Source organism: Rhizoctonia solani, chromosome 2 (assembly GCF_016906535.1).
Source record: "Rhizoctonia solani chromosome 2, complete sequence".
Taxonomy (NCBI): Eukaryota; Fungi; Basidiomycota; class Agaricomycetes; order Cantharellales; family Ceratobasidiaceae; genus Rhizoctonia; species Rhizoctonia solani.
Window position 1 is genome coordinate 2,274,776 of NC_057371.1, and position 20,391 is coordinate 2,295,166.

Sequence of the window (20,391 nt, forward strand, 5' to 3'; positions counted from 1 at the left end):
ACATACCGGTGGCTATGGGCATTGAAGCTGAGAGCCAGATATGGCACGTAGTGCTTACGAATACTGGTTTACCGTCCGATTTTCAGCTCGACCATAACTGCAGACTCCCGCACTCGAACTTTGTTGGTAACATTGGAATTGTAGGAAACTATCGTATGACGCTACCCAATCGTAGCTGTCCTAGGGCGCTCTCAAAGCTTTCCGATGGCAGCCCTGTGTCATTATACGAAGATATTCATCACGCCCGTCAGGAAGAGTATTCTATGGGGTTGATACCCCTGCCGACAGAACAGCATATGTACAGCTTCCCGATCCAAGGATTAGCAGTTAATATGGGTCTCGGCTCGCACATACCACTAGCGTTACCGCCACTGCTACCACCAGGCTTAATTAATGATAACATTGCTTCGCGATTCCACCAGGAGCCGAGTTCAAATCAAGAGGTTTTGGCTTCCGTAATGTTTACGGATTTTCAACCCAGCTCAAGACAGAGCCCTCAAGCACCGCCTGCTTCAGTGCTAGCCACAGAAGGGGAGACAGGCATTGTGAGCCCGGTAATCGTAGGAATGTTGATGGAAGTTGGCGACACGCCTCCTAGTGAAGAACAAGTCGCGGAGTTTACAAGGAGCTTTCGGAAGGACGGAGTCGGAAAAGGCGCAACTATGATCATCTGTCTTCATTGCCCGCAAGGCTCAGGTAAGAGTTTTATGCCGGACCTTAGGCCGTGGCATTTGAAGGTGAGATATCTAGGAAATGGTCGGAATGTGCTTCTCATTCCTTGTGCAGCGACATTTAATGAGTCATTTCCGGAAAGGAAAGTAACAATAAACAAGAGAGTACTAGCATGTGGTTAGATAACCAGATAGAAGAGCAAGAGTGAATATAATTAAACCACAAAGCGGTTCTTCAGGACCATCACAATCTACTGTCGGACTGTAGGATCCAAAATACAGCTATGTATGTATTCTACTGCTTTCTATGTAATCGTATTTGCTATTCAGAGAAACCACGTTGTTCAAGAGATGGAGGACACTGTTTTAGTCCCCACCAGCAAGGAGAATTGGAGGAAATGCTGAAATAAATGATTTTTTGCATTTAGACGTATGCGGGCTTATTGCTTAAATTCGAATAACCTATCATTAACATGACCAACCAGATCCGTAGCTAAAATTAGAAATATTTATCGGTCTGATATTCAGCGGCTTTTGCGAGCACGAATAGGGCCTAAAAAGCTGAACACATAAGAGTATTAAGGACAAAAAAAGAAGCCCCACGCGGGGCTCGAACCCGCAGCCTTGAGATTACATAGTACACAATACCGTAATGTGTTTTACTGCCGAGGCTTGTAAAAGTCTCACGCTCTACCGATTGAGCTAGCAGGGCTAATAACATAAGGGCATAGTCAAGATATATGATTTTTATGCTTGAGCGCTTGTGTAATATGCTTGATTGGTGGCTTTAGTTATATATTTCATCGGTTAGCCGCCTCAAGTAATTTCAACAATTTGTCCAATTTACAAGCCCCAATGTTTAAAAGGCTTATCCTACTTACGGGCTCATTCTAATCTTCAGAAATTTTCGAGATCACAACGGCCGCGATAACATGATCACCGCAGCGTGGAGCAATTCTGGTGGTAATTATACAGTTCTCTGGATCGAGTGGACTTGAATGGATCAGGTTGATACCAAGGGATGAAAAGTAGCTACATCAATAACTGTCCAAAGTAAAATGGACCTTCGACCCTTTAACTTTGAACTAGAGCCCACGCTTAGCTTTGTCTATAATCCAAAACAATTAAACGGCTTGTGTGTATGGCGTTGGGCCTACTCAGCGAGATCACCTATTTCTCCAAAATGTATTACTTGACTCCAGAGTACTCTGGAGCACTCTGGAGTTAAGTCACCCAATTGGAGAATTCTAGAGAACCCCAGAGAAAACAGTGAATTGGTCGAGTATAATCAATAGTGCCGTCAATTCAACTTGGTCACCCTTAGTCTTCAATTAAATTTGGTTGTTCTTAGGTCGGATACTCTATGGGAAATATCTCCTTTACTCATTACCCAGGCTGAAAAGCCGGGTCTTTCCCCTAGAACCCTGGTGCAGACGCCAATGACGACCTGGATGTGCTCGATGCAGCGGAGTGAACTATACGAACTGCTGCAATGTGTGGTCAAGTCTAGGAGTTCAGGAGAGACGAACACCACCGCAATGGAAGATCGATAGCTCTTGGGTGCTGTGGAACAAAACAAATCTGTGTATCATGGATAAACTCAAGTCGGGTGATGAATATCGCTCGAGTTCTGAGATACTCTAGCATTTTTCATCCAAGGGATAAACCTTTATTCACCACAAAGAAGTTACCAGAAATAACCTCATTTTCTCAACTAGTGCTTAACCAAGACTTCTAAAACCAACTGGAATAATCATTTCGGGTGGGTATCTGACTAATGATATATGGTGGCTATACCTTCGAACCCTTTCAGTATAGCCACGTTGTGCACAAGTGGCAATTCCAGCATCCGTCCAAATCCGGGAAATCTTATAAACAAGGCCAGACCACCTGGATTACGTGGCTCGTGGCATCGCCTTTTGTTTCTCAACGCCCACGATTCTCAATAACCGAGTAGTCCTTGAACATACCGTACGGGAACCACTGTACTGACTTTCACAACATCGCGCCATGTCAACAATATGCCCTTCGCTGCTTGCAAAAGGGTTTTGCCTAAACGATGCATGTCGACTGCGACATGATACCTCAAACTTTTGCATGTCCTGCAACGTTGCATTAAACACAACAGCAGAGTATAATAATCATATCAAGACAAACGCTCATATACAGGCATTAGATACGCCGCAATGGTTAAAATGCGAGCCCTGTGACTTCTACTACCGCAGAGGCACTCGTGAACAAACTAGTCACGAGAATAGCAGCGCACACAATCGGAATATCATACACCTCCCAATCGGCGCAGACACCCCGGTTGTCGAAGTTGATGTACCTCCCAACTGGACATCTTGCGATGCATGTAGAAGGAAGTTCCCATCATCAGACTGGGACAGTCACTGTCAAAGCGGTACACATATTACTCGACAACGCGTATTTGATTACAACAATGCACTAATGAAAAGTCAATTAAATCAAAGGGGAATTGAGATCTCCGGCCTACAGGATGGAATTGACTTGGGGATTCACTCGCCTAACTCCGGCACAGAAAGCACGCCAACAGCGGTCTGGATAAAATGTGTAGCCGCAAGCTCTGTATCGCTTATGCAAGCGAGAATGTCTTCCTCGGTTGGGGTACGGCGGACCGGAGGACCAAGCTGGTACGTATCAGGCTGCTTGTGTTCATTCTTTTTCTACTTATTATTGTCATTAAACAGTTTCTCGGTGACAACAATATTACTCCCGGTAGCCATCACTCCGCAGAGCAGCCTAGCTGCTCAGGTATACTTTAATCCTCGAGGTCAACGCGGCCAATTCGAGGACCGAATAGAATTTGTATTCAAGGACCAAGGTGGAACTTTTGTGATAACTCGACCGGTCAGGGCGATCGCAGGTACTGATGATTTGGTTGCTCTGGCACCAATTGCCCCCTATCAACGCGCTCGCCGAGCCCGAGAGAGAGACATATACCAGGAGATTATCAATATCGAGAGAGATGATGCGATTGTACCTCAAGTAACATACAAGCGCAGATTGAAAGTTGAAGGGATTCCTGAAGATATGAGAGCTCTCCTTGGTCGAGGACGTATCGAGAACCAAATTCAAGCTTTCAAAGAACGATATCTTCCAGAAATATTAGATATCGATACGTTTCAACAGCACTGGTCTAACCTTGTGCACGCAGAGCACATTCAAGCCGAGTAGGTGATATTACTCTATATTTGCACGCGGATACCCAGTTTACTTGCAGGATCGACCTTAAGGAGTTTGATATGGATGACATTACTCTACAACGGACAAACAATTCATATCGGTGAGTGATGCAAACTTCATTACCATTAGAACTGGGATCCTGGTTAACTCTGCTTCTAGATTGACGGTACCGGGTCTATCGGAAAAAAGGTGAGAGATTCAGATTTTTCAGGACTTCGCGCTTGACGAAATAACCGGATCTACAGACCTTCTGTCATAGTGGGCGACAGGATTAAACTTCATCCGCACAGTGAACCAGAGAAAGTTTGGTATATGGGAATCGTGCGCGAAATAGAAACAACAACAGTTCTAGTCGCATTCGACAGAAGGTTTCCTCACGCACCTGGCGCTCTGTATGATGTTCAGTTTGTCCTCAATCCTGTCCCATTCCAGCGAATGATTCAAGCGTTGAATGTAACTCCGAAGCGACCAGAAATCTTGTTCCCACGGGTGGAAGATGCCACAGCTTCATCAATTGCAGCCCAGAATTTAGAAGAGCCCGAAATCGAGCTATATAATCATATTATTGGTTCGAATGATGAACAATACAATGCGGTTGCCAAGGTGGTTGGACTACCGCCAGGGAGCCTGCCTTTCATTGTTTTTGGACCGTGAGTTTACCCGACCATCCTCTTGAAACCTCAACCAAATCGTTTAAATTATTTCTTTTTACTAGTCCTGGGACAGGCAAGACTGTCACAATTGTTGAGTGTATCTCTCAGTTACTCAATGACGAGAACGTTCGAGTCCTGGCATGCGCTCCCAGCAATTCCGCCAGCGACTTGCTTGCTCAGCGGTTGATTTACCTACGAGGACTCCAGACAAATGAATTACTGCGTTTGAACGCACTGTGGCGCCCCCGTGTAACCCTCCCTGAAGATCTGGTTGAATATTCACTTATAAATGCTACCGGGAACAGCTTCCGAGCCCCGACCCTAGAACAACTGAGGCCATATCGTGTAATCGTCACCACCTGCTCAACGGCTGCCTTGCTTTATGGACTTGGAGTAGATTCAGGATATTTTACGCATATATTTATTGATGAAGCTGGCCAGGGGTCTGAGCCCGAAGTTATGATTCCTATCTTGACGATGTCAAGACTGGACACTAACGTTGTTCTGAGCGGCGACGTAGGTTACTTGTTTGCGCTGGGCATGGGTTATTGCTAATAAAATGATATACTATAGCCGAAGCAGCTGGGGCCTGTTATTCGCTCACCTGTTGCGAGAACATTGGGGATGAATGTTAGCTACCTTGATAGACTCATGGAGTCTCCAACCTATGACGAAGTCACTATGAGAGGGATATCGTGAGTAATATCCGATATTATGCGAAATACACCCAGGGTTAGCTAACCTATATTCTCCTTCAAAAGCGTCGTGAAGTTGCTTCAGAATTTCCGCAGCCACGAGAGAATTATATCGTTTCCCAATGAAGAGTTCTATCGAAACGAACTCGTTGCTCATGCTCCGGCCAGTGTTGCTGATAGTCTTCTGAGCTGGAATGGCCTTGCCTCTCCAGATTTCCCTGTTGTTTTTGAAGCTGTGAGAGGTGAGCGGTCTTCAAGCTGATTAATGACAGTTAATTACTTTATGCTTATTCCGTTCTGCCAGGGGAGGATATGCAAGAAGAAAAGTCGCCTTCCTATTTTAATCCTCACGAAGCTTCGTTAGTAAAGGAATATGTGCAAGGACTTCTTCCTTTTATTGGTGAGTTTTCATGAACCCGGTTTGAGGTCTGGAGACTTATTTATTCACTCAAAATTCAAAGCCTCGTCCAGAAACATTGGTATTGTAACTCCTTACAAGGCGCAAGTCCGTAAGATTCGAAAGTTGCTCAAGGACAACGACATTGCCGATATTGATATAGGCAGCGTTGAACAATTTCAAGGACAAGTGAGTATAGCTTTGTGAGCCTGACAAATGGGAATAAACTCTTTCTCCCCAAAGGAACGGCAAGTCATCATTGTATCCACTGTTCGAAGCAACAAGGACCTATTGTCGTTTGATTTGAAGCATACGCTTGGGTTCGTTTCGAATCCTAAGCGCCTGAACGGTATGTATTCCACTTGTGCGTAAGGTCCATAATTTCAATATAATACATACAGTCGCTATCACACGGGCACAATCGCTTTTGGTCGTAATAGGAGACCCGCTCGTCCTCGGGCTGGATGCTTTATGGCGCCGATTCATGTATTTCGTGTATCGCTCGGGAGGATGGAAAGGAGCCCCGTTCCCTTGGAGCCCCGACGCAGATCCCGATGATGATCCCGCAACATTTGATGCAGCCGAGAGAGACCTCCGAGACCTCTTGAGGCGGGCTACCGAGGTTGGCAGTCCCAGTGAGCTTGACCCAATCGGCACGGGAAATGAATGAGCGCAGAGAATACGCGTAACGTATCTTACGAATTCACTTGTATAACGAATTTAAAAAATGCTATATTTGTATTGAGAATTTGAGATCGGGCGGGGGAACGATTGTACTCGCCAGGCACGCAAGATCCAAGTGACGTATGCATTGTTTAAATTTGGACTCTTCCCACATGATATTGATCTTCATCTCAACCAGCTCTATCCTATCAAGGCACTGCCATTGAAGAAAACGAACTCGAAGGATGTCTTGCTACGAGAACCGGATTGTTCCAGCCGGGATCAACGACCAATGCGATAGACAGGAATCACAGGATAGATGTGGTAGCTTGACGTCACTTATTTGCAATTTACCCTGGATGTGAGTCTGGAACTCTGTCTCTGGTCCAACTTCCACGACCATCTCAGGTAGTATGCTGGCCTCTCGAGACCTGCTCCGACATGTTCCTCTGATTTCGTTCTTGGATGCATACCCCGAACCTGCGTTTATTCTATGTACAAATACTCTGCCGCATTCGTCGTTGGAGTTTATGTATGGAAATCATGCACTTCACTCTATTTTATTCGGCCACGATGATACCGCTGTGCTGGATGACCAGGGCTTTTTTTCGGCGTTAATATCTGATCAAGATGTTTTCTGGTTGGGTGATCCATTTGGGAGTCGTTCACCTATCACTCCTCACCCATCGCGCACCGTGGCTGGAGATTCACGCAAAATCACTATTCGCCCGGATTGGCTTCCTCGAGATCATACACCTCTTGACCTGGAATTGACTCCAACGCCTATAGATTTGCCTGTGATTATACCTGGGGTTGGTAGTACTACACATTCATATGTATTCATTGCATCTCCTCGAAGAGCGCCAATGAACCTCTTACGATCTGAGGCACATACCGAACTTCAACTCCGTCGAGATCCGGGTCTGCGGCTAAATGACTTCCCACCACTCCCATCGTCCTCAGGGACACGTATTCGGTCAAGGCAGAGCAAGTCCGAGTCCACGTCCTGGGTGTCACAGCCGATACCATACGTGGGTGTAGCCGACCTCCCTTCGCGAATGATAGAAACATTTCCTTGGGAAAAAACTTCTCTAGGGCCGAGAGAATCCTGGCCGATGACACTCAAACTAATGATCCAGTACCTCATGGAGAAACCTATCCCTGTGAGCACAATTGCATTTTATGTACGTTTCAAAACGATCTCATAGGTGCCGCAGAGTTGTATCTTCTGGAGTTGGCCCGAGTAAGTCGTTCTCGGCAGTGTAGATTTATCTAAATTTGCGAAGTCAAGTGATGATCTATAACGATACATACGCCAAAATGATTGGTTCAAAACATCCGGGATCCTTCGGTCAGGTCGGAAGAATTGCAGTGAGTTTTTTTGCTTCGTATTTTAATTGATCTTGTTATTCATTGCTTTGGTAGTGGGGAGAGCTATGGGATATGCTGATACCTGTGTCTGAACAATGTCGCAGGGGAAAATCTACGCGTAAAAACGATGGTGGCTTTGCTCTGGTTGTACCTGTTAGCCACCCTTCTGACCTCTGCGCTAGACCAATTATTTTTCAATTCGCTGACCGAACTCCACCTACCAGAAGAGGTATATCAGTAAGTTTTTCCAAGGGTTGCTCTGTGAGCTCGTTCCGAGACAATCCCACTACAGTACTTGGCATTGGACCCCAATTTGGCAGGAGGATGGTACAATCGGGGGTGTCTGGAATAGCACATTGGAAACCACGCAAAAGGTTATCGCCGAACGGCGTTTAAGTGGCATCTCTGAATTATCCGCCAGAATGTCCGACGCTAGGACCCAGGAGCAATTTGGAGAACGCACGATGGAAGTTTTATCGAGGAATCCCATTGAGTGAGACTTTGTCACGTTCTCCCTTGGATTTGTCGCTAACCATAGATAGTTTGCCCTTTGTCGCGCTTTATTGGTGTGAAGTAGAAAATGTTTCGGCAATCGCAGCTCCTGTCAAGTATGGAGCCCCAGCACTAGCTAGCACGTATCTCCGGCATCATACTGAGACACCTACCAATGTAAAATTAACACTCACCAGCTCACTTGGTATACCAGACGGGCATCCAATAGCCCGACAAGTAATCAAATATACACTCGATCCAGTCACATATCGGCCTATTCAAGTGCTATCTGAGCCTGATAATATCGAGTCTCCGGCCACTGTGACCGAGGCCACCCCACGTTTGTCGATGTTTGGATCCCCCATGGGCTCGGTCTCAAGCACAATCCATTTGCCACCCACTTCTCCGACTAAAGGCATGGAGTTGGGGATAGATTTGTCAAAGATTTTTGCATCTGGGACCGTGGAGCTTATCGACCCCCTTCCTTCCCAGTTAGCCCAAGGTCTCGACGGACGCGGGTTCAAAGATATACCTCGCGCGGCCGCTCTACTTCCAATTAATATGTATTCTCAGAATCGCAGCCGCCACAACGGAAGATTGCTACCTTACGCCGTTCTCTTGGTGGGATTAAATACGCGCCGACCCTACGACGCGGATTATGCATCATGGCTGGAAGGCATGGCTGCAAATTTGAGCAATCAGCTGACGGTAGTTCTGCAACGCGAGGCCGATATGAAACTTATTGAGGAACAAGAGAGAATAGATAAGGCAAAGACGATGTTTTTCACCAACGTTTCTCACGGTACGCATATTCTAACTCTATAACGACGGTCGCATAGACGGTGGCTAACGCAACAGCCGGAGGTAGAGCTTCGCACACCGCTGACGTTGATTCAAGCCCCATTGGAACAACTTGCCGTGAGCGAGGGCGTCAGTCGTGATCTACACTACAAGATTCATCTCGCCATGCGAAATTGCAAGCGCCTCAAAAAACTTGTCGATGTAAGCATGCTCAAGTGTTCGTATTCTGAAAATGACTGATTTGAGGACAGTCGATTATGGATATGAGCAAGCTCGAGGCTGGCAAGCTCGTAGGGAGCTTTCGCCCCGTGCAGTTGGGTCGTATTACGGCAGACTTGGCTGCGCTATTCCGGAGCATGGCAGAAAAAAAGGGGATCGAGTATCAAATCTCCTGTGATATGGAGGATGAGCCTGCTGTCTACGTTGATCTAGGTGAGTCCTTAAGATTTACTTGCTCTTATCGCGATGAGTTGAACTTAACGTTACTAGACTTATGGGAAAAGATTGTCTGTAACCTGTGCGTGCTAGTTTGTCTGGCCGGAAAGCGATCTAATTGATCCGCAGGCTTTCGAATGCATTCAAATATACATCCAAGGGCCGCGTTGGCCTAAGCGTCACGCACGATACACTATTTTCCTATGTACGAGTTAGTGACACAGGTAAAGTGGGTAGCCCGACTCTTGGATCTATTACATTAAATCCTTTCTTAGGTGTGGGCATCCCACGAGAACATATCGATGCCGTGTTTGAACGCTTTTTCCGAGTGAACAACAACGCAAGTCTAATTACGATCAACATGTAGAACTTCTGGGAACTAACACTACTTTTTAGGCGGCCGAGGGAACCGGAGTAGGACTCTCGCTTACAAAGGTTCGCATTATAACCGCAGGGTACCCTATCTGTTGTTCATGTCCTTCTTAGGAGCTCGTCTCACTTCATAGAGGTCATATGAGTTTGTCTTCCCAGACCGAGCAGGAAGCTCCAGGCGAATCAGGCAGTATATTTACCGTGACCTTGCCTCATGGTTGTGTACATCTCCCGGCTGCGCTTATTCACGAGGGTGCATCGAATATGAACGGTATCTCTCGCAGAGAAATGGAATAGTTCGTAACATTTTATTTGATTAGCTACTCGCTCACCAATACGTTCTTACAGCTGGATGGAGTTTGAGCAACCCACGCCATCATCTAACGCCTCGGCAAGCGATGAAGCAGAAAGCGCCACGTCCTCAACATTGTTTTTCGAGAAAGAAGACGTTGTGTTGGTGGTTGATGATGTAGGTTGAAATGGGTATAGCAAGGGCATATACTGACATGATATAGAACGCCGATATGCGCGCATATATCCGAAAAATCTTTTCTCCTTATCTGACGGTGACCGAGGCCAGAAACGGGATTGAAGCGCTCAAGGTCGCCATGTCCCAGAAAATCAACCTGATTCTCTGGTATGTCGAATGTTAATCACGTGAAGGGTAGTGGTTCATCTTCTTTGTAGCGATGTCATGATGCCAGGAATGGATGGACCTGAAATGCTCCGGCGGCTACGTGGGGAACGAAAGACAAGGCTCTTACCGGTGATCTTTGTTACCGCTTCTGACGATGGTATGAGCTTCTCCCACATCTGCCGCAAGGAAAACAACTAAGCCATGCACAGCCAATTTGTTTGGGGGCCAGGCCGACGGCGTTGTTGACTGTATTAGCAAACCATTCAGAGTTCGAGACATGCTAGCTCGCGTACACTTACAACTACAACTTGGGAAACGTCGTGTGAGGCTTGAAGAAGACTTCGAGGTCCGGTCTCACGAGCTGCAAGTCTTGACCGATCTTTCGCCTGTAAGGAGGAAGCCTCAACTAGTCGATGCTACTGAACACGGACTCATATCTAGGTTGGGATATTTAGGGTGGATACCAATGGAAAGTGAGTGGCTTTGTTTCTACGTTACTTCGACTAAGACTCATATGGCACTCAGGCTCATGTATGTCAACCCTGCATGGCATCAAATCACCGGATTCCCCCAGGAGCGTGATCGGGATGAATGGATTGATCAGTGAGACCTTAATATTTAGTAGAATACTTGGCGTTAACTCCGCAGCAGCGTTCACCCATCAAGTAAATCAGAAATGATAAGGATTTGGAGAGCATGCTTCGAACAGGAAAAATCATCCAGTATGGTGAGAGCATTCATAAGCTAAAATCGATATGTACTCACAAATCCCCTAGCGCATACAATGGAACAGCAACTGTTGGACACATGTGGCCATATCACCTCTGGTCTCTCCGGATGGGGCGATGTTGGGAGCCTTTGGTGCAATAACAGATATCAACGAACAGCACCGAGCGGAAGAGGCACGGATTGCTTTAGCGGAGGAAAGAGAGCATATAGCCGCGTCTAAGGCCGAGGATGCAGAAGCACAGCGCCAACTTGAGGTGAAACGTAGGAGAGCCCAAGGTCATTAGCTCATTTCTATCTTGTCTCGGTAATTATAACCTAGGTGCATCTAGAGCTTTTGATCGATGTCACGTCACACGAATTGCGGTAAGTCAATTCGTATAAACACAATTCCGAGGTGATAATTCACACTTCATGCCGTATAGACAACCAGTATCAGCTATTATACAAAACGCCGTAAGACCGCGATGAAACATAAAGTTCAAGTCACTGAAATTAACAAACAGGAGGTCGTCCGAACAAATATGAAGGGTCTCAGGGACCTTCTACACGATTGCAAAAAACGCAATATGTGCTATGCTCCAACAGACCGAATGCTGGCCGAACTGGAGGACGATTTGCAGGCAATGGACAGTATCACACAGTAAGTGATGCTCACCTTCCCTTTTCGCTAGTTTACTCATTATATTACACCAAAAGATGTGGACTGGCACAAGGTTGGCTCCACTCTCATTTCCTGGCCCCTCCTATCGATGATCATTTTCTTAGCTCGCATTGCAAATGATGTTTTAAGTCTGTCAAGGATCCAACTTAATGTACGCCATACTTACTCTGTCTAACCTCAATCTAAAATTATGACAGGTTCTCTCGATCATTCCAACGGAATTCGACATCAAGCAAGAAACAAGTCAAATCCTCATGGTATTCCGAAACGAACTTATGTCGTACGTTGCATCTATGCGGTCCCTTTGATGACTGAGCTCAAGTTCAATGTAGCAAGGATATCGGCTTTGAGCTCGACTTGGGCCGCGGGATAGATATCTATGGACTACAAATGATCAGTACGGACCGAAGTAGATATGCACAAATCATTACCAATGTGAGTATCAACTATATCCAAATTTCACTACCCAAGATACCGATATCATACTCAGTTGATGTCCAACGCGATTCGATTCACTGATATGAGCACTGGATCCCGACACATCAAAGTGGCACTGGAGCTCTCACTGGACCCGCCATCAGATGAAAGTTGTGCGCCTCCGCCACTCCGAACAGGACGTTCGCTCTCGCATAGTTCAATGGATTTTGAGTCAAATGATCTACCGGTGTACGTCTATGTGTCGGTACAAGATTCTGGCCCAGGTCTACAAAAGGAAGATCTTGCTTTGCTATTCCAAAGGTAGGTAGTTAAAGCATAAAAGCTAGGAGTGGAAGACTTACAAATCATTGTTCTCCGTGTAGGTTCCAACAGGGCTCGGTAAGCTCATCTATCCGTGGTATTCCCCAAGAAGATTGACGGCCTCTTTTGTGTTTTCGCAAAGAATGCTCATCATGTATTTGGTGGTTCCGGTCTCGGCTTATTCGTGTGCCGCCAACTATGCAGTAGGTTTAGGAAGCTCTTGAGTCACGCTATAACTGAACCATCTTACTAGACCTTATGGGTGGTAGAATTGAGGTCGTCAGTCACATAGGTACGCGGAAAATTTTGCACAACTTAAAAGCTACGATGTCTAAACCCGCCCAGGCGAAGGAGCAATTTTCCGCTTCTTTATCAAAGCAGCTGCTGCTGCAGGCCGTATCCCTCGCCCCCCAAGACCTATTGGAATACGGGCGAAGCGCTCATCATCAGTCCAATCGAAAGGAAGCGCCGTGTCTAAGTCCTCTGCCAGATCTGGTCACCGACCACTGCCTGAGACACCAAACCTTCAGAATAACCGCCCTCTGCATGTTTTGATCACCGAGGACAACAAAATCAACCAGGTATGCATATGCATCGTTAGTTATTTAGTCGCCTGATCTAATTGTCCGATTTTATAGACGGTTTTGGCGTGAGTGTAGTCGTGATTGCATATAGCCTCCAAGCTAACTCAGGCTACAGGCGACAGATGAAAAGAGCAGGATTTACCTATGCCCTAGCATCGAATGGACTGGAGGCTATTCAGGCAATTGACAAAGTCGACTCTCAGACAGAAACCCCGAATGATTTAAGCACTCGAAAATTTGACGTTGTTTTGGCAAGTCCTTTGCTTATATCATGATTCTCCCACTAATACCTATATGACAGATGGATCTCGAAATGCCGGTATTGTAAGTGATCACTTCTGGGGTGTGTGATGATGGCTTTTCTAATTATCATACAGGGATGGCTTCGCTGCGACCCGCGAAATCCGTAGAAGGGAGGCAGTTCACAGTCTGAAAACACGTAGTTTTATTATTGCGCTGACCGGCAATGCGCGCCGAGAGCAAGTTCAGTCGGCCAGGGATGCTGGGGTCGATGACGTGATGATCAAGGTACGATGACTGCGTGTAGGGGTCTCCCGGTTCGTATCCCTGCTGACTAGCAAACATCCGAGTAGCCTTATCAAATAGATGGACTCATATCAAAGATGCGAGCGGGATACCAAGCCAAGACAGATACCACTGATTGATTTCATGTTAATTTCACGTTAAAAAACAGATTTTGTTTGGGGACTTGGGTGTTATATATTTTGTACCTTGGTGTAACTGGGTTCGTGGGACAATCGTAGAATTTTATTTGACATGGAATACCTCGGTTCGAGCAGGTTGATCGGCTAAAGCGGTTTCCGGCAGATGGCTTTGGCGAGTCTTTGGCGTGTATTCAGAGCAACAAACTAAGCCCACATGGTCAGATTTGTGCATATAACAGCTGTAACAGGTACGCATACTTTATCTATATTTATCGCATAAAGCTAGGGTCCATTGCGGGGCTGATGTATATCAGCTTTTACAGCCCATGTGCTTATCTAAAAAGTATATGCTGTGCCACGGCTGCTAAAAGTAGGCGGTGGGGTTATTAATAGGTTGCACACTCCCATCGGATGACTACAGGACCCGTACCTCAAAATAGCCAATGGTATATATAGGTGTTGTTGCTGCGGTTGCTAGACATCGATTGTCTTTCTTCCCTTTCTTACCCCCGAGTCTCGAGCTCTATTCTCGCAGCCTACCTCCCTCCTAATCATGCCTGCCGCTCTCTCCGTCGTTTCCATCATAGGTCTTGCAGCTGTCGTGACAGCCCAAACTACAGGCGTTGTCCCTCTGACCGATAAGAAGTACACTTGGCCCGATGTGGTAAGTATTGTTCTCTAGTAGGACTCTGAACTTTCTTTAAGAATGCTCCTCTTCAGCCGTACCAAGTATCTCCTGAACCCGTTGGCCGTGGCCCCCAGTTTGGATTCAACATTTGTAACTCGACTACTGAGAACCAACAGTCGGACTGTCAGACATCGTTCGTCAATTCCATCGACGGTAAGAAATAGTTTGGCCGGTAGGTTGTGCGCCTTGAGCTAACGCTGTTGCAGACTTCTGTCTATGGGCCCCTGCTACTCCCAACTCTCTGATCGCCGATACCGAAGCTGCTGAGGTTGCGTGGTGCTCCAAGAAGGGACACGGAACTCGTGTAATTCCCGGAGGCGCACTGAAGGGTGTTCAGTATCTCAAGACTCCGGACTACGTTCAAATCACCGGTTTCGTCGACCAAAGTCAGATTAATCTGCAATCCGATGATGCTGGAGGAGAGCTCGACCCTCATGGTGCCGATGAGCAAGGAAACCCACTCGGTGGACTGATTTTCAGTAATGCCTGGAGCAACGGAAATAATAACTCCTTCACTCAGGTAATTGAGTGGACCAAGTGAGTTCCGTTATTACCACACATATATGTAACCAACTAATCCGTGTTCCAGCTTTATGGGTGGCAACATGTTCTGCTTGAAGATCTGCGACCCAGCAGGGAAGAACCCTGCTGGCTACTGCGAACATATTTACGATCGCATTGGATGCGCCTACAATGCTCCTGCTGCATATGTCAATGGCACATTCGAAAAATGTGATTCGGACAGCATGGAACTTCCTGGCCAATATGTCTCCAACGGCGCGACGGTGACCTATTACCAGCCACCGGAGTCTCTCGGCCCCATTACTAGCATCCCTTATACTGTGGCCATCCCGAAGAGCTCAAATTGTGTAACTTACCAAAGCACTGACCTTTATGCTGCGGCCTCGGTGAGATGCATTGATTGCAGTTGTGAACCAATTAATTGACGCATGTGTCCAGACTACCGCTGCTTCTTCATCCCCGACTGCGACTGCCACCGGTAAAGCAGCCTCCCAGCATGCCAGCTCCGGAACTGCCTCCCGCTCTGCGTCCGGCTCCGGCGCCACCAGCACTAGCACCGCCAATGCTTCCGTTCGGGACACCCAGGCTATTTCCGCCTGGCCTGCAGCCTTGATGGCTGGCTTGGTCGGATTTGGAGGTCTTCTCGGTGTTGTCGCTGCTCTCTAAAATTATGTAACGATATGTTTTGTCGCGGGTATCCATCTTTCTTGGCTTTGTTTCTCTTCGCTCATGGACTCTGTTGTTGGAATCCTACAACCTGTTTAAACTGGACACTGTCTTACAGTGACATACATACACTCCTTTGACTCTGATACCAATATCATATGTGCATAGCATAGTTTCCCTGTCGCTAGTATGCGTGGGCTGACGCTAAATTTAACTTATTGCGATTTCAGCCGGCATCTGGTGGTACAGTACCTGAGTAATATCCTGGTTACGTGATCCTAGTTATTTAAATACCTTTCTATTAGGTAACTAATGAGGGCTACCAAGGCAAATCACACGATCCTAAAATAACGGCTTTTCGCCAGAACCATGCAGACCTCGACCAACGAGCGTGGCCTTGTTCAACTTCGCGATCAACGTTTGAATCCACTGCTAATTCCTGAAATAGCTCAGTACGTCTACCGCCTTTCTTCGAAGAAAGATGGTTATCGCCTGGCCCAAGTCTGCTCGTTCTTATTCAATTCTCTGATACCCTTGGTATGGGAAGATGTTATTGAATCGAAGAATTGCTGCAGCTTGTAGTTGGTGCAAAAATACTCGTCGATACCGGTAATAACATAATTATAAATGTGAGTCAAAATCAAGTAACCAATGTTCATTGCTTTCAGTCTAATTGAATACACTATAGGTGGCTTACAAGTCTCTAACCGATGAAGATCTAACAAGATTCAAATTATATGCACCATTCGTGAAGGAGCTATGCTTATTTAACCCCCAAAAATATACTTCTTATCGACTAAATGGCCATGAGCATCTGCTGGCAGAGCTAAGAAACAGCCCACTTCTCCCAAGCTTACGCACTTTGTTTTTTGATTTATCTCTCAGTACGACCGTATTTGAACGACAACTTTGGCGTAGGTTGCTGTTTTCTCCATCCCTTCGAGAACTTACTTTTGTTAATACATTTTCCGGCCCCCCTAATTCTGCTTATTCGAGCTCTTCTGTTTCGTTGTTTTTCGAACCTGTCCAATTACCTCGTTTGTCAGCGTCGGCACTTCTGTTTCAAGCGTTCACTCGTCTCCGCCTTCAAATGGGACAACTGTAATCGAGACGGAGAGCAAGAATATGGAGGACGTGAATCGGGTCATGACCGTACGCGACTTATCTAGTCTCTCCAAGCTGAGGATATCGGTTAAGACATTCAGGGCTGAGCAACTATCAAAAATCGGACTATTGCCTTCGCTCGAGCACCTAAAACTTGAAATCGGTGCCGGTTATCGGGGACAGCCAATTTCACCCAACGCTGTGCCAGTTATAGCCGACGGTGCCTTCCCGCGGCTAAGGCGCTTTGATCTTATGAACCTACCGGACGCTGAATCCTTTCACGAGTTTTGGAGCATCAAACCACTGGTATCTCGTCTTACGTCGGCCAGTCTGCACTTTGACAAGTACCGTTGGATGAGCGGGTTGAGCCATGACCAATGATGTCCGACTTCATTGGTCCTATTTGCGAAAGAAGCACGAATATCGTTGATTTGTCGATTGGACCTCCGGAATACGAATCGGGCGAGGAAGAAAACTGTGCGCCTATATTTTACTTGCTTTCTAGACTGCCCTTGGTCGCGTTACTTTTTGAACCGTTGGTCCCCCTCCGCCTACCTATCCCTCGATATGTAGGAACATACCACCTCCTGAGAAAGTTGGAAGTTGCTACTTGTTGGCTTGAAGTTGGTGATATCCAATCCTTGGCTATTGCGTTCCCAAATCTCGAGTATCTCGCCGTCCAAATTGGCTTATACCCAGAAGACTTTCAACAAATTAAATCTATCCCTATATCATCTCAACGAATCATTTTATGGGTCGTAGCCGTGTTTATGGAGGAATATCCATTCTGGAATCGCACGGCAGCTGGTAACGATCTTGCACGGTTAGTACCTACCATCACTTCCAATTTCGTATCTGAAGGCGGCAAGGAAACAGCTTTTTACACGCTTTGTGGCCAAACGCTCAATATTTGAGCGACAAGGGTGGGATCCCCGAAGACAAGTTCACTCCATACTGGTCTACGCATCGTTGATAAACACCTTGCGAACTTGCTCTGTGATAGAGGTTTGGAGGCAGCGTATCCAACTCATTCATGGTCGGACCCTGTACATAGGATTGGTGCATCACTCAGAGTTCGCATGAAGAGCAATGAGATAGGTGTGAGTATATCCGATTCGAGTGAATTGTATGGAGGTTCGGAGGAGTGGAGTCAAACATGCGGAGCGGGAACTGGAATGCGGAGAGGCTAATATTGCGCTTGTTGTCTAGAGTTTAGCGTATTCTGTGAATACATTTTCCGTGGCCCATATACCAGTACGCAATTGCAAAATTAGAGCTCCAAGCGGGTTGGTTGTTTCATTTCAATGAATAAAATACAAATGCAAACATATTCGCCTCTTAATCTTCAAAAATTTAAGCATTCTACTACGTATTCCGCTGATCGTTCTCTTTAATTCATTTGTAAACCACCGTCTACCCCGATCGTTTGCCCTGATATAGGGGATAATTTTAGTTCGATTCTCTAAGACATGGTATGATTGATATATATACCAGTTATGTAGTGCGAGGCCGGAGAAGCTAGGAAAGAAACCAGGCCAGTGAAATCATCAGGCTGGCCGCAATAACCAAGGGGGACATTCGAATATGCCTACCAAGCATGTGAGCATATATTCGAGTTGATTCAACCATATCAATACTCACCCCCTTCAGTAACATTTCTTTCGGAAGGTTCATGCGCTCGCTGACAACTTGAGCAGCACCAATGTCTAAATTTAATAAATACGTGCCAAGCGATGCGTCAGCCCAATTATCACAAAGCAGGAACTAAAAGCCTACGCATATCTGTGTTGACGCAACCACCAGAATAGCAGTTAGCAGTGATCTTGTAAGGAGCCCATTCCAATGCTATTTTGAAGCATGTAAACTAAAACGTATAGTCTTTGAGAGTAGGAAACAGTACCTGCAGATTGAGTTATTCCGCGCATCGCAAATTTGCTTGCGCTATATGCAGCGACAGTGTTATTTCCTGAGATTTTCAAGTGAGCTTATGTAGGGCCACGATTTTTGGCACTGTTGAGACTTGCCTTTGATAGCACATACGGTGGATGCACCAATCAATCTCCCTCCACGGCCCTGTTTGATCATCTGCCTAGCGGCAGAGCGATAACAGTATAAAACTCCCAAAGCATTAACGTTCATGTTCAGATTCCACTCGTCTAATGAAGCTAGTAATAACTGGTCGAACTATCGTCAAAGCAAGATCTTTTTGGAGGACGTACTATCCATCAATGAGTTGACCGTGCAGACACCTGCATTGGCTATCATCTATTACAACTTAGATAGCTATCTCAAAAGTGACATAGCATATCCACTTACCACGTCGAGTCCTCCGAACTCAGCTACTGCCCGTTCTACCAGGGCATCGACGTCCTTCTCATTCGACACATCCCCTGCCATAAAGATCACAGGCTTTCCGGTAACAGCGGAGATTTTCTTGGCCGCCGAAAGGCCTTGATTTGATTTGAATTCGATATCGTTGAGTATCACACCGAATCCGTCCCGAGACATTCCTGAGAGCGGAAAGTTCTCAATAACTTTCGATCTCCAAGCCGCACTAAATGCTTACTTTCTGCTATAGCTAGGCCGATTCCTTTCTCCCAAAAAAGGGATGGGTTTAGCTATTTTCTATATCTCAAATTGGGCATGACATACCCTGTGATGCGCCGGTAACAATCACAGACTTCTCGACTTCATTATGATCAGCTACAAGATGACTGACTAGAAGTGCTGGAAGTCAGTATCGACCCGTCCATGTTTAGTATGGAAGAAGGAAGTACCGGAGGGAGACATGATCGAGGGCGAACGCCTGTGTTTGAGTGGGGAAATACTAGGTCGGTGGTTGGTGATGTGCTTTCTACTTTCCTCATATTTATATATGGGCACCAGCAAGAACTCGCCGAAGTGCTCGTTTCACGCCACACTCCCGGGACAATTCACTAACCTATATTCGCCACTATATCTCCAAGGCAAACGGTGGAGGTGGTCTGATAACCATTTTCGGTGGTGACCGCTCAAGTTTCATTTTCATGAGCCCTCTCATATGGAGCATCCCCCAACCATTTATGAACAAGATTGCTGAGAATTTGGTCCCGTTCCGCGCGTGATCACCCGTACATGGCTAGAGGCATACAGTTGCGCAGTAAAACTTAAGACGATACTAGTTCTGGTATATCTTAGTGAGTGGCAAGACAGTAGAGTTACCGATATCGATATCAATTGATGGTGCTAGGTTGTGGCATAAAATATGTCAGGAACCAAACATTCGGCGTGCCCCAGCCATTGGCACAAGTCTCCATAAATAGTAAAATTAATCATTAGGTAACTATGAGGGGCCTCAGTCTTAGGCGCCTTTGAGGAGAACTTGTCTGAGGTGCCGTGTGCCTGAGGGCAATAGTGAATAACTTCGTCCCACATAATCTTGCAAAGATATCTACGATATTTAACAATCATTAGGGTGAATCGGAACATTTATACATCTGCATGGATAATAAAAGGCATGCAACTGTCCTGTTGGCATCAGTCCGAGCGTGTGTCGTGGCCGGTGAACTTTGATAAGTTTCCGAGAGTCTCCGAAGCTAGGGCTAGAGGTATGTACGAGCCTAGCGATTGGAATGCACTAGCAAATGGGTCTACACGGTCG

At 46.3% G+C, this 20,391-nt stretch overlaps 5 protein-coding genes across 5 annotated transcripts; 4 read left to right on the plus strand and 1 right to left on the minus strand.

The window, feature by feature from the left end:
* Positions 1–14: 14 nt before the first annotated feature.
* Positions 15–6,293, plus strand: RhiXN_05336 (RNA helicase; the record flags this gene model as incomplete). The annotated part of the gene is made up of 13 exons (XM_043325152.1): positions 15–696; positions 3,214–3,325; positions 3,383–3,865; positions 3,916–3,978; positions 4,038–4,067; positions 4,124–4,528; positions 4,594–5,047; positions 5,105–5,226; positions 5,293–5,468; positions 5,531–5,626; positions 5,688–5,812; positions 5,867–5,972; positions 6,025–6,293. The coding sequence occupies 13 exons, from the start codon at positions 15–17 to the stop codon at positions 6,291–6,293; spliced, it is 3,123 nt and encodes a 1,040-aa protein (XP_043177571.1).
* Positions 6,294–6,699: 406 nt separating this feature from the next.
* On the plus strand, positions 6,700–13,771 carry RhiXN_05337 (protein-histidine kinase; the record flags this gene model as incomplete). The annotated part of the gene is made up of 39 exons (XM_043325153.1): positions 6,700–7,449; positions 7,504–7,529; positions 7,573–7,657; positions 7,712–7,787; positions 7,840–7,894; positions 7,950–8,150; positions 8,200–8,951; positions 9,048–9,151; positions 9,202–9,382; positions 9,440–9,467; positions 9,515–9,609; positions 9,661–9,713; positions 9,782–9,820; positions 9,872–10,053; positions 10,106–10,226; positions 10,273–10,394; positions 10,445–10,551; positions 10,604–10,782; positions 10,836–10,867; positions 10,920–10,997; positions 11,046–11,121; positions 11,171–11,377; positions 11,443–11,486; positions 11,546–11,576; positions 11,627–11,763; positions 11,820–11,836; positions 11,889–11,935; positions 11,982–12,064; positions 12,117–12,219; positions 12,275–12,522; positions 12,585–12,600; positions 12,665–12,725; positions 12,776–12,814; positions 12,868–13,103; positions 13,161–13,171; positions 13,222–13,348; positions 13,408–13,430; positions 13,484–13,634; positions 13,700–13,771. 39 exons carry the CDS (start codon positions 6,700–6,702, stop codon positions 13,769–13,771), a joined length of 4,995 nt encoding a protein of 1,664 aa, XP_043177572.1.
* Positions 13,772–14,324: 553 nt separating this feature from the next.
* Positions 14,325–15,647, plus strand: RhiXN_05338 (uncharacterized protein; the record flags this gene model as incomplete). Its single annotated transcript, XM_043325154.1, has 5 exons — positions 14,325–14,435; positions 14,492–14,612; positions 14,666–14,996; positions 15,049–15,367; positions 15,420–15,647. The coding sequence occupies 5 exons, from the start codon at positions 14,325–14,327 to the stop codon at positions 15,645–15,647; spliced, it is 1,110 nt and encodes a 369-aa protein (XP_043177573.1).
* A 1,125-nt stretch (positions 15,648–16,772) lies between these two features.
* RhiXN_05339 (uncharacterized protein) lies at positions 16,773–17,665 on the plus strand (the record flags this gene model as incomplete). The annotated part of the gene is made up of 2 exons (XM_043325155.1): positions 16,773–17,095; positions 17,164–17,665. 2 exons carry the CDS (start codon positions 16,773–16,775, stop codon positions 17,663–17,665), a joined length of 825 nt encoding a protein of 274 aa, XP_043177574.1.
* A 476-nt stretch (positions 17,666–18,141) lies between these two features.
* RhiXN_05340 (Enoyl-(Acyl carrier protein) reductase) lies at positions 18,142–19,541 on the minus strand (the record flags this gene model as incomplete). Its single annotated transcript, XM_043325156.1, has 10 exons — positions 18,142–18,182; positions 18,243–18,339; positions 18,393–18,457; positions 18,528–18,615; positions 18,792–18,916; positions 18,971–19,016; positions 19,068–19,261; positions 19,318–19,341; positions 19,404–19,469; positions 19,529–19,541. 10 exons carry the CDS (start codon positions 19,539–19,541, stop codon positions 18,142–18,144), a joined length of 759 nt encoding a protein of 252 aa, XP_043177575.1.
* Positions 19,542–20,391: the final 850 nt, after the last annotated feature.